This window comes from Macrobrachium nipponense, chromosome 22 (genome assembly GCF_015104395.2).
Source record: "Macrobrachium nipponense isolate FS-2020 chromosome 22, ASM1510439v2, whole genome shotgun sequence".
NCBI lineage: Eukaryota > Metazoa > Arthropoda > Malacostraca > Decapoda > Palaemonidae > Macrobrachium > Macrobrachium nipponense.
In genome coordinates, this window is record NC_087213.1 from 28,191,089 (window position 1) to 28,205,324 (window position 14,236).

Here is a 14,236-nt window from a genome sequence, read left to right on the forward strand (position 1 = left end):
AGAAAATTGGGAGAACTTAAATTGAATGCTTATCACTGACGCAAAGACCTTGCAAGGCGGACTTGCACTGCCACACGACGGATGCAAGGTCATGCAGCCTGTCTCGCCATAAGATGGGTATGATTTCCAGCACTGGACACGTCTAGAGCTCCGGTAAAATTGTATTGTAAAATTAGAATATGTCTTATATTCGTACCTTGCATTCGCCCTGTGGCGCTTTTGTGACCACAGAATGTGTGCTGCCTTTGCTTGTCATATTTCTGCCTGAAGGCAGGAAACTACATTAAATCGATAAAATGCTGAAATGAAGGTGATGTTATTCAGGAGGAAGACAAGCGAAGTTTTAAATAGAATCCAGTTCAAGCGAGTTCGAGCGATGATGGAATAAATGATGAATATTATGGAAATTGGTGCAGCAGTTAGAAAACATTATTGATCGGTAACATTACGGTGTGCGTTGGTGTGCCGCTGTAAACGAAGGAGGCTGGGTACGTTGATAAGCGCAATCGCTAATTTTAATTACGGGAAGATGGATGTAAGCGCGATCACCAGCCATTAATCTTCCGTGATTGCTCGTTATGCTTTTGGTCCCTTTCCCAAACTTCTCAATCTGATAATAAATGAATCTCCTCCTCCTCCTCCTCCTCTTTTTTGTTCCCGGTCGTTCGTAATACGGGACCAGTCGGTTTTTCCTTAATGGGATTTGCCATAAGAAAGTTATCTGCGGAATTTTCCCGCTGGTTTTAAGAGGATTGTGGTTTCAGGTTTTTTCACCCCGAAAAACGAGTTGAGTGGGGATGGGGAGCAGGATTTTTTTAAAAGGTAAAGTTATTAGTTGTGATTTTCCCCTGTCAATTATTATTTGATATGAACTTCAGTGATTGGGTTCATTATGTGATTTTCTTTACTTTTAATACCTCTGCTAAAGGATCGTCCAGTGGCGTGACCGGTATGGCATTGGCCTGCCACCTCGGTGGCCGCGAGTTCGATTCTCAGGAATTCCATTGAGGGGCAGAGATTATGCATTTCTGGTGATAGAAGTTCACTCTCGACGTGGTTCGGAAGTCACGTAAAGCTGTCCCGTTGCTGAATAACCATGCAACGTGAAAACACCATACAAACAAACAAACCTATGCCAAGGAAGATATATTTTATGTTAGGTTCGTTTGCTTGCAAGATACTCAAAAACTTATGTTTGGATTGCTACTGAAATTTTGCCAAAGGTGGGTTTCGTGATCGAATTTCACGAGAGATGCGAATATAACGTTTTTGAAGAACAGACCTCTTGATGTTGCATTAATTTTCATGTAATAAACAGATGAATTGTGTACAATTTTTTTAAACTGCCTTCAGCGTGAAATCTTACATTATTTTTAAACTGATGTACTTGAATGATTGGAATTAGCAAGTTCCGCTCAAAAAGTTAACATTTCTTTCCGTAAGTTCAACCACTGCAGTCCGCCTCACATTTATCTTTCTGGACATTTAATACTGTTTTTTTTATTAATTTGAGATAAAGCAGTGTCTGTACTGATATAAAAGGGAGAGTGTTTTTTAATACCAATTAAGTATTATTTATATGGGGGTAACAGGAGCGTGTCATTGGTAATTAGTATTTCATAAATGGTAAGGTTATAGCGTTTATAGAAATGGCATATGAATGGAGAAATGTTTTCGAATCAGTTTCTCTTGTATTTGTAGAAATTCGTGGTTTTGTTTTTGGTAAATATTTGTGTTTTTATAATAGAAGAAAAATTGTATAGAGACAGATGTGAAAAGGAACCAACAAGTAACAGTACGGAAGGTCCTTTTAGCCAAATACTTTTGTTGATGATAATAGCCAAGATTTGTGTTCAATTTAATCGACTGAATTTTAAAGGAAAAAGAATCTTAAGTATTCATCGAGAGAGAGAGAGAGAGAGAGAGAGAGAGAGAGAGAGAGAGAGAGAGAGAGAGAGAGAGAGAGAGAATGATGGGGTTTATTGCAGATCACGGCTGTGGAAAGAGTTGATTCCGCTCGGAGGAACTTCATAGAAGTGTTGGTGTGACGGAAAGCTGCCCAAAAAGTCCTCTTCTCTTATAAACGGCGACACCTCTGAATCTGGAGAAATTTTGGGCCCGTGGTGCGGAGGTGGAGGATGAGGGATGGTGGTGTTGGAGGTGGAGCTGGTGGTGGAAAAAGAGGAAGGGGAATCACATTCTCCTCCGGGAAGAAATTGAGATTGACCGAGCTTTAAGTTTATGATTGGAATCACCCAATCCAATTACTGGTTCAATTTGCAAGTTGATCAATCCATCACCAGCAATTTAACGTTGAGGTATTTTTGCCAGTAGCGCGAAGGAAAGGTTCTCGCATAGAGTTAGGGCGGTGGGCGGGGTTATTTATTTATCGAAGGACAGAGGGGGTGGGGGGGAGTTGGTGTTGCGCAGGTCGAGGGGCTTGAGGAGTGCCACCCGAGAGAAGCTCCTGTGGGGGAACCCGAGGGAATTTGGGAGAGTATAAGCGGGATCCGATTTGAAATGACAAGGAATCGAATATCGAGCCAAGCCAGAATTCTCTTTGCTTTTCCCCTTTACTCTGACATTTCTTCCCATTTCTTCCTTCTTCGATATATTGAATTGTAGATGTTTGCCCTTTTATTTTTAAGGACTTTCATAAAGAGAAAAGTGCTGAAATTTATGCTGAAATTTATGAGGCGTCTGCGTGTATCTCAGAAGTTTGACTTTTCTATTTCCTTGTATTTTTTGGCTATGCTTTCCACTGAAAACTTCGAAATTCCTTAGAAAATGATTGATGCAATCATTGTGACCACTGAAATACATAGAATTGATGAATATGACCACTTAAAAACTATATTTCCTGGAGTGTTTCATCGCACTAATACTATACCATACAGTAACTCTATTATTCCTTTTAGATTGTCGTATACTTGATGTAAATGATTGACTTGCATTTATTTGACCCTATTTTCAGGAGAATGTCTGTTCCACGAGTCTCCCTGTGGGAGGTGGTAGAAGCTCGAGGAGGCTCTTTGACTGAAAATGAAATCTGGGCTCTCCTGGCTGCTGCTGTCACCACAATCCAGGATACAACGCTGTCAGGTCAGTGCCAATCGCAATTCTTCCTCAACCAGTATTTCAGAAAGACTCGTCTCCCGTAAGGGGATAGTGCCGTCAGTGCACCTCATGCTGTGCACTGCAAGCATTACTAAAGGTTTTTTGCAGCGTCCTTTTGGCCCCTAGCTGCAACGCCTTTCATTCCTTTTACTTTGCCTCCGTTCATGTTCTCTCATTTTTTTTTTCCATCTTACTCTCCACCCCCTCCTAACATTTGATTCTCAGTGCAATTGTGAGTTTATCCTCCTGTTACACCTTTCAAATCTTTCTACTGTCAGTTTGCGTTTCAGAGCTGAATGACCTCATAAGTCCCCACGCAAGAGTTTTGGCCTAAATTCTGTATTCTGTTCCATTCCGGAAGACACGTCTCATTAGCCAGGGGCATCGGTGGGTTGGGTGCTCTGTAAGGAAAGTCACGAGGGATAAACGATGCTTGCTTCTGTCATATTAGACTATACATGACTTCAGGAAATTATTACTATTTTACAAAATGCAAGATATAAGTTTCTCTTGGGACACACTCTCTGTGCAATAATTAAATGAAACCTGCAATTGTATACTCCATTTATAATAGTTCAGTTGGAGTTCAAAAAATTAAATAAAACAAAATTGTATTTCACTCCTGCCCTAAGTATTCATGCCAAAGCGAGGCATTTTTTATAATAATAATAATAATAATAATAATAATAATAATAATAATAATAATAATAATAATAATATAATAATAATAATAATTAATTATATTATTATTATTATTATTATTATTATTATTATTATTATTATTATTACTTATTTATTTATTTATTTATTTTTTTTTTTTGCTCTATCACAGTCCTCTAATTCGACTGGGTGGTATTTATAGTGTGGGGTTCCGGGTTGCATCCTGCCTCTTTAGGAGTCCATCACTTTTCTTACTATGTGCACCGTTTCTAGGATCACACTGTTTTGCATGAGTCCTGGAGCTATTATTATTATTGTTATTATTATTATTATTATTATTATTATTATTATTATTATTATTATTATAAAAGATGCCTCACATTAGCATAAACACTCAAGGGGAGGAATTAAATACAATTTTTTATTATATATTTTGGACTTCAACTGAAGTATTAAATATGAAGTATACAATGGCAGGTTTCATTTCAGTATTACACAAGGAGAGTGTCTCCCAGGAGAAACTTGTTCCTTACATTCCATAAAATATACATTAGTGTTATCCACATTAAATAGTAATCGACCATCAGACGCCAAAGGCCTTTGTTGGTCTAATTCTCGCAGTTCTGCCACTATATTGCGCAATAATGCTTCTGTAAATATGAGAGAATGTGAATTGATAAGTTGTGTCTGAAATTTTTTAATACCACTAATATCTAAACCTATTCCGTATTTAGGGTACATTTTGTGATTTATAGGTAATCCGATTGACTAGACTTGTGTATAAAAGAAAAATAAAAAGGAAAGTTTCTGGTACTTCTGCTGAAAATTAGCGACACCTCAGAAGGTCAATGTGGTCCTCTGGGAAGGGAATTAGTGTCTAAGTATCGTGAAGAAACAAGAAGCTTTTCTCAAAGTCCCGAACAATCGTGGGTTGCAAAGCGAACTAACATTTTCCTTTTCCTCTCACTTATGGCGCTCCGCAACATCATCACGAAAAGTGATCTTGGAGGTCTTGAGGAAAGGTCAACACGCTGATACCATATCTACGGTGCTGGATAAGGAAGCAATTGATAGACGAGGCACGAAGGAGTAACTGACAGGGTCCATCAAATCATTATTCTCTTGGTGCCTCGGGTGGCAGAAATTAATGAAGAAAACACAAGCGACGAAAGAAAAGAATTGGGACCAGACAGAAAGAAAGCTACGAAATCGAAGGACGGGGAAGACAAGGAAAAATTCCCAAAAGCCTAGTAATGCGACGAGGTTTCTTTGGAACGGGAAAATTAAGAAGGATTCGATTTTGGGTGCGTAGGTGGTCATAGTGGGAGCCAAATGGAAAGGAGGAAGATTATTTTTAAGTTTGGTAAGGAATATGATTTTTAGTTTTTTTTGCCAGGAAAAGATTTTCCAGACCATTATAAGTTTTTTCTAAGAGCAGATGTTAGTAGGACGGGAGAGCCATGTCCGTGGATTACCTGATTTTAGAGAGAATAAAAGAAGACTGAAGGGTGGTTCCCAGGGCACATGAGAGTAAAAGGATTCCTTCCATTGATTTAACGGAATAGTGGCTAAAATAATTCCTATGAGAGAGAGAGAGAGAGAGAGAGAGAGAGAGAGAGAGAGAGAGAGAGAGAGAGAGAGAGAGAGAGTGTTAGAAAGTGGACTAATGAGTGCACCGTCAGACCACAGAAGAGCGATTGCCGGTAATAAGAACCAAGGGACCCATTGCATTATAACCTAAAGGTTTTTAATTCCCTTGCAGTATACGTTCATAAATAATACCTGTACACAAATATACACACAGACTGTGGTGATGGGTTATTGGAATTATAGGTGAAACTCTTACACTATTTTAAAAATATAGAAAAAAAAGTGAAGAGCAGCTACCATCACAAAACAAACTATTACTGGTATTAGTATTTCCAGCGAAACCGAGTTTGGCATTATTTGTCTGTCCTTGAGTCGTCTTTTTTTTCTTTGGTGTTTGGGAGATCTCCAATGAAGATTGAGTTTATTTTTTCATAGCGTTTATTTCTTATAGAAACTACACAGAGGGTTCTCTCCTCTATCTCAAGCAGAGTTCCCCCTAGATCTCTCATCCACTCCTCTTTCTCTCGCCCATTTCAAGCACACTTCAACGCTACAGGTTGTCGATTCACGGTTTTTCTATTGACATAAAAGGATTGCTTGGACAATAGAGATTTTATCAAATGTTATAGGAATTATTTAAACTTAGAAATAAAATTCCAGTGACAATTTCTGTATTAAGTTGATTATGAATAGATCTTAAATGATGACGCATTAAGTGGAACGATAGTGCTCCCAATTCCTGTTTTATCTGTAAAAGAAAACTACTGAGATGGCTATGTGTGTGTATGTCCGTCCGCACTTTTTTTCTGTTCGTCCTCAGATCTTAAAAACTACTGAGGCTAGAGGGCTTCAATTTGTTATGCTGATCATCCATCCTCTAGTCTTCAAACATACCAAATTTCAGCACTAAGTAGTTTGTATTATATTTAAGGTTAAAGTTAGCCATAATCGTGCGTCTGGCAACAATATAGGCCAGGCCACCACTGGGCAGTGGTTCAAGTTTCGTGGGCCACCGCCCATAGAGACCACTGAAAGATCGAGCTATTTTCGGTGACCTTGATTATACGATGTACAGAAAACTCGATTGATTCTTCGGCGCATTTTGTTTTATTGAAGGTTAAGGTTAGTCATGATCGTGCGTCTAGCTCCGCTATAGGTTTCAGAATCACAGGGTACCAAGACGTAGCTGAGCATTTCATACAGCGTCATAAGCTGTCCAGAAAACTCAGTTTTACTTCTTTGTTTTGGGTAATTTCACTTTAATCCAGTTAATTCTGATCGTATCGATTATGGCGATGGGTGTCTCACCAAAGTAGGACGATGCCGTCATCGAATTCCATGTGCGGCCTGGATAGTTTTGCCACTGAATTGTTTTCTGAAATGTCAACCACTATTTACTCTTTGTTCTTTATAAATTCATTTATCTTCGCTAGATACAGTTCCATTTTAACTACCACTACCGATATTAACTCAAAAGAATCGTTTTTACTTTCTTCATAGCTCTGCTTTTTTTTTCTTTTCCCACTCTATATTTTCCATTAAATAATTATGTAAATGTTTTTTTTTTATATTTTTCACCACATTCCCATTTTTGTGATTGTCACCCGCTATCATAATTTGTTATATATTTTTACCTTTTCTGGCCTGTAATATTGATGATAAGACACGAGTCTTTCCTCAACAATGGAGAACTTATTTTTCAGTAAATAAATCTGAGTATTTGAATGATTTGCATCGTTGCTTGCGATCTCTCGGCCGTTATTCGAAAGACGAATGAAAAGGACTAGCAGGGAAGCTTTAACGAAGGTGAATAACAACTCCGCCCCTGCTGAATGCTGAATAGCCTGTATGCATACCGAGACGGGGGGTTCTTAACCTTTTGATGACCCCAGACCCCCAATGAATTGCCCAGTCTGGTTCTATACCCCCTTTGCAAGCGCCTCAGTGGCGTGGTTGGTTTGGTGTTTGCTTCTCACCTCGGTGGTCGCGGGTTCGATTCTCGGCCATTCCATTGAGGAGTGAGAGATGTGTATTTCTGGTGATAGAAGTTCACTCTCGACGTGGTTCGGAAGTCACGTCAAGCCGTTGGTCCCGTTGCTGAATAACCACTGGTTCCGTGCGTCGTAAAAACACCATACAAACAAAACAACAAAACATACCCTCTTTGCTTAAGTCCACTTAAGTCATATTTGTTGACAATATAACTTAATATACTTAGTTCAATACATACTTTAGGTATGAATAGCTAGCTAGGAATAGAACATCCAAGTATTTGTAGGTGTATATAGTGATTTATATACAAAATGTACCCATTTATACATTTTACATTTTAAAATCAAAATCAAATATATACATACAAATATCTAGAAGCCCCCTGTTTAGAATCCCTGACGTAGGCTATTTATAACTTGCTTTGAACTAAATCGAGTAGAAAATATGGAGCTATTCAATAAGAAATTCAGACGTGCATATTTTGAAAAATGTGTTTAACGCAGAATAACTAGCTATTTAAAAAAAAAAAACAGAGATCAATGACGAATGAAAGGGGTTCAGCTAATGAATCAAATGTTGCCTGATAGGAGAGTGCAAATGTAATGGAGGGTGTTGTAAAGATGATGATTTTAGTAAGGATAAACAAAGTAAAAGAAATGTTATAGGTATTTGAATATAGTTAAAACTTTAGGCTTATCACTGCTGTGTTCCGACGACGCACTGCTAACCTTTGGTGTAACATCTGTAGTTCGTAGACAAAATTAGGCTATCACTTAAATTCATGTCGGACGTTTAAGATAGAACATCTGTGGAATGAAAGCGAAAGTTTCAACAGGAATAACTCTTCCCTTTCAGTTCCATAATTTCCTTTGAATCTTTAGTTGCTCAGCTGGTCCTATCAGCATCACTCCATCATGACAGGACCGAAAGTTTTACGAAGAATAATTTTCCCCTCTCAGTTCTCTAATTTCCTTTGATGCGGTAGGCGCTCAGCTGGTCCTATCAGCTTCTGGACCAAAACATTTCACTTAGCACGAGAGACCTTTAGGTATCCATGGATTATTTTTTTGTTATACAATATTCGTCCTTAACATGACTCCAATTATTTTTGGATCACGTGGGAAAAACAAATGACAACCAGTGAAAACGAGGATTAAGTTTGACCTTTCTTAGTGTAAAAAAAAAAAAGAAGTTCTGATTACAATCATATATATAATACATACACACACACGCGCACACACACACACGCACGCACGCACACACACACACACACACACACACACACACACATATATATATATATATATATATATATATATATATATATATATATATATATGTGATTAAAAAATCACAGATGCACATCGTGACTTTATGATAAAAGCAAATATCATAGGAAAAGTAATAGGCAGAAATTCGTACCGAGCGCTTTCGTCCTGTAATGAGACATCGTCGAGGCACGATGTCTCATTAAAGAACGAAATCACTCGGTACGAATTTCTGCCTATTATTTTTCCTGTGATGTTCGTTTATATATATATATTATATATATATATATATAATATATATATATATATATGCGTGTGTGTGTGTAATATATGTGTAGAATCTACTGGTCATTTTTACCATATAAATGTTATTATAACAGCCACAAATCCTTACGATCAAAGTTCAAAGAAATATGAAGAAATTATGATGTCCAGTTGGGGGAAATGAACCCGTGATACCATAAGCACGACGAGGATCTGGTGATTATGGAATCGCGGGTTCGTTTCTCGCTACCAGATATCATAATTTCTTCAAATTGCTTTGAACGTGGATCTTAAGGCTTTGTAGTGACAAGCGTATCCAAAAAATCACGAAGAATTTTAGGAGGTAAGAGGGCATTGTGGCAACTATATTACATATATATATATATATAATATATATATATATATATATATATATATGTGTGTGTGTGTGTGTGTGTGTGTGTGTGTGTGTGTGTGTGTGTGTGTATGGTCAATAAATGTTATCTGTTATACTGTTGCCTCAAATTAAAGAGCATAAGAGCTTGGTCACAATGATTTATTAAAGCGCCATTTTTTGGAGCAAATGTTATTTTCACGAGAAAATTCTTGAGTTACAGTGACCCGTCGATATTACACGAAGGCTTCATTGTTATTGCCGATGATTTCAGTATTATTATTGGAAAGCTGTTCCTACAGATTCTTGTATACATACATACATAACTGTTTTGTCTAGTTAACCATTATTTATTCAAACCTGAGGGTCTCTAGGGTTGCCCCAGCCATTCTGAGTCACTCATCCATATCAACAAATATGGTCTGAAAAGCGCAAAGAAAGGTAACAATAAAAGAACTTAGAAGCATTGAAAAGCACGTACATTTCCACGTACACTTAAGTAATACAATCTTGCATTCGTACATAGATTTAGATTCATAAGTAGATATTTCCAAATGCATTGAAGACACGTGAAGTGAGAAGTATATGAACGCGTCTGATATCTTGTTGGGAAATAAGTTAGACCTCATTTGGTTCAGTTTCCTGACAGTGTGGTTGCTAGGTGGTGTTAGGTCTGTGATCAAAGCCGTTCAGATAATGTTTTTTGAAAAACGCTGGCTAAACTGGTGGGTTTTGGCTCTCTCTCTCTCTCTCTCTCTCTCTCTCTCTCTCTCTCTCTCTCTCTCTCTCTCTCTCTCTCTCTCTCTCAGCTAAGTAGTTTTGAATCTGTGATCAACTCTAAATCGACATTGAGCCAATGAATAAAAAACTAGAATTAAAAATAGTCAGATTCAGGTCTTGATTAATTGAATTTTCAAGAATGAGAAAGATTCAAAGAACATGTCAGGTTCCGGCCTTCATTACTTGTCGATTATTCTAGTCGTCACGATTTCATCATTACATAAAGAGACTTTCAGCCAGCCTACTCTGTTATTCGTAAAGAGAATAACACACGAAGGTCGTCCTGGAAAGGATGGACGTTTTCCGAATTCGTTTCATATTTTATTGTACGTCTCCGCCCGGGTGAGAGGCTCCCAGTGGCCGTGATAAAAGGTGACCGAAACTCGATGCTGATTTAGTTGACGGGCCTCTAATATTCATGGGAATCTAAAGTATTTGTCAAGGATTTGCCATCATTCACTGCAGATAATGATGTATTCCATTTTGCCAGTTTTTTTGTACATCGCGACTGACAGAAGCTTACTGCGAAAAGGTTCTGATGAGCATATATCTAGTAACTGCCACCAGATGTCCTTCATTCTCCCACAACTAAAAATACAAATAATCTATGATTCTCTTCATGTTCCAGTAAGTTAATGACTGTGATTACTGACCGTAATAATCACCATATCATATAATATGGTTCATTGGGTTGATAAGCCTGATTTTTCAAGTAATTACATGACTTGATTTCAATGCGCACGTGAGGCTCCGCTGGATGGAGCAGACAGAAACTAGATGAAATGCGTCTAACACACAGGATGACTCGCCTGGGAGCTGTGAAGTTCTTCCCATAAATTAAGATTTACTTTTTGGGTTGGATTATGTTTACTTGCGCTTCACGTGAATGGAAAATATTTCTCTGGTTTAGTTACATTTCATTTCGACGTCTTGTTTGTTGGTCTTAAATTTGCATGATGTACGTGTGCCCATGAGAGTGTTTGCTTATTTGTATGAGATGGTGAACTCTCTCTCTCTCTCTCTCTCTCTCTCTCTCTCTCTCTCTCTCTCTCTCTCTCTCTCTCTCATCTTCGTCGGTATCGGATCGGAAAAGAAATTATACAAAGTATGAATAAATCTCATCCATTTTTCCAAGATTGGAATTAGATTGTAGTGGAGTGTTAAAGCTTAAGAACGCTATCTGATTTTATGCATCTATGTCGTGCAGATGTGTGTGTGTATTATCGTTATAATATATATATATATATATATATATATATATATTATTATATATATATATATATATATATATATATATATACACATACTTACACACACATACATACACGTAATAAAGTACATATTGATTTCGACATGTTCGTCTTCCCCACTTCAGTAGATTATATTATTATATACAATACATATAATATATATATATATATATATTATATATATATATATATGTATGAAAATAGTGTATGTATTATAACGATAATTACACACATTTATATTGTCGTTATTAATATTACCCAATATTAAATTACCTTGTTCGATGTGTGTGCATGAAGAGTTCTTTTTTCGCGTTTTCTGTACTATCTCTTTCATTATAAGTTACAGAATTAGGAATGAATCCTCCTGTATCTCAAGAAGAATATCCTTCCCACTCATTGAAGTCATTGGCTAGCCCCATGTTCCCTCAGCATATAATTGTACGTAGAGCGAAGGCAGTTAATTTCACCTTCAATACAGTCTCTAATGAATGACCAAACTGACCCTATGTCTGAAAGAAGCTTCGCCATGAAAGAAAGAAGCTGACATAAGCCGTTTTGCCTTTAGTGTGGATTAAGTAACAATAAAGATAACCATATATCAGAAACTAAGTGAAAGACCAAGTTGTCTTACCTAACACTAAAATAAAGCTGACGAAACACCTTCAGTCCGCCCTCATCGACGTTGAAGTGTGCTCGATTCTGAAGAAACTCCGCCCATGGGATCAATCAGTAGAAAGGAAAACCCTACAGAATGCTGTTCACGTCTGAGAACTCTTCTCAATCGACTGAAATCCAATCCTCAGGTCACCATATAAATGAAGGACGCCACGCTCTCGCCCACGCCCTCTCTTCTTGGTCGCTTCTCTGATGATGGGAACAAGGTCGTTGATTCCTTTTCGAGATGGTCTAATCTATATATTTCGTGGGAAAACAGTGAAGGAATATGTACTCAGTCAGAACATTTTTAATAAGTAACTGATCAGAATATAAACATTTTTTATAAATAATTGATCAGAATTGGAAAAATAGCCATTAATAAAAAAGGGTGTGGAAGAGACAACGAAAAGAACAAAGAATCCGTCTCCAGGGGAGATAGGCGACCAATGGTATTGATAGAAATTTTTGGCCGAAGTTACTGTGGATCTTAATATGATTATGCTGCAGAAATAATCCTTAAACTATATATATATATATATATATATATATATATATATGTAACATATATATATATATATATATAATATATATATATAATATGTGTATGTATGTATGTATATATATATATATATAATATACATATATATATATATATATATTAAATTATATATATTATATATAATATATATATGTGTTAAAATATGTGGCTTGCCACAATTTCTAAGCCATTCAGACAACTTTCCAATGTTCTCATGTGTAGTATGTAATGCGTTTAATTTGTCCTTTTTTTTCACAAACAAATTTTCGTTTTTGCTAATATGTTAGTGAAATGTGACAAACGTCTTGCGTAGAGTTATTTTTTTGTTGAAAATTTATCGGTTGCTGCTACTTTGTTAAGTACCATGGTGCAATGCTTCTCCCGCCTCTGTGTATAGTACTTTACTCTCTTATTAGACTTATATATATGGGTAAGTGTCGGCCGCTCGTAGAAGACTTGTGAACAGCACGAAAACACCTTAATCAATTTACTAGTTTTAATTATTACACATCCACTTACATAGCGTAGACCGAAATTAAAGTTATAAGAAATGTATAACGTTATGGTATTTAGCAGAATTAATATAATCTCATGCTTATTTTTATTATTCAGCGGCAATACAGTGTGATGCAGAGTTAGTCCGTCGATATTTTTTGTCCTTTTTTATTTGGAGTATGATACTCGTCATGAATTCATCGAAATCGTTTCAGTTGTAATTTATGGACGAAATAGGATACATTAAGCTAAAATTAGAACACTGGCAGTGATTTATTGCAATAGCTGTTTACAGAATGGTCATGTTGTAGCCAGTTTTCTCTACACTTTGACGTAGGTCTTTGTTGTCTAGTGGGCGCCATGGTAATGTGATGCAATCATTTACTCATACGTGCTAGGGTCATTGTTTGTTTCTGACTTACCACCCACCAGTCCATCCATCTTAAATGGGCATAGTTGTCTGTTTGTCTCAAGAAGAAGCGCGCATGTTTAGCCATTTTACTAAAGAATCAAAGAAACCAAAACCCTGCAACGTTTTGACGTAACTCCTTGCAGAAGTGAAAAAAAAGTGTTTGATGTATGTGCTCTCTCTCTCTCTCTCTCTCTCTCTCTCTCTCTCTCTCTCCTCTATATATATATATATATATATATATATATGTGTGTGTGTGTGTGTGTGTGTGTGTGTGTGTGTGTGTGTGTATGGAAATAGGATTATTATATTTGTAAACGCAGTCTTCTACGGTGGGAGAATTTAGTGTAAATTTCAGCCAGAGGATTTTTTGAAAGCCACTCCTACCTTGACACCTGCCTGTGGGTGGATCTGCAGTCTCAAACGGTTGTGTGTCTGTTCGTCAGTGCTGTCTTTGTAGTATATATATATATATATATATATATAATATATATATATATATATATGACATCTAATACTATGTATCAGTCCTTCGTCAATGGCTTGGAAATGAAGTCGAAACCGGTCAGGACCTACACCCTTCTTCTTATATTTCACCTGTGGATATGTGTGATATATATATATATATATATATATAATATATATATAATATATATGTGTGTGTGTGTGTGTGTGTGTGTGTGTGTGTGTGTGTGTGTGTGTGGTGATATGTAGTGAGATATATATATATTATATATATATATATATATATATATATATATATATATATATAAGCAAATTCCACAGGAAAATGATAGTCAGAAATCCAAGCGCTTTCGTCTTTACTCAGACATTGTCAAAGAG

At 36.8% G+C, this 14,236-nt stretch overlaps 1 protein-coding gene across 1 annotated transcript in view; it reads left to right on the forward strand.

Annotated features, from left to right (window-relative positions):
• Window positions 1-14,236, forward strand: part of LOC135198224 (uncharacterized) — a 1,334,440-nt gene that overhangs the window by 351,865 nt on the left and 968,339 nt on the right. Inside the window, exon 3 of the mRNA XM_064225797.1 lies at window positions 2,975-3,102. Within this exon, the coding sequence (XP_064081867.1) occupies window positions 2,979-3,102 (124 nt within the window). The 5' untranslated portion in view covers window positions 2,975-2,978. The remainder of the gene's footprint in view (window positions 1-2,974; window positions 3,103-14,236) is intronic.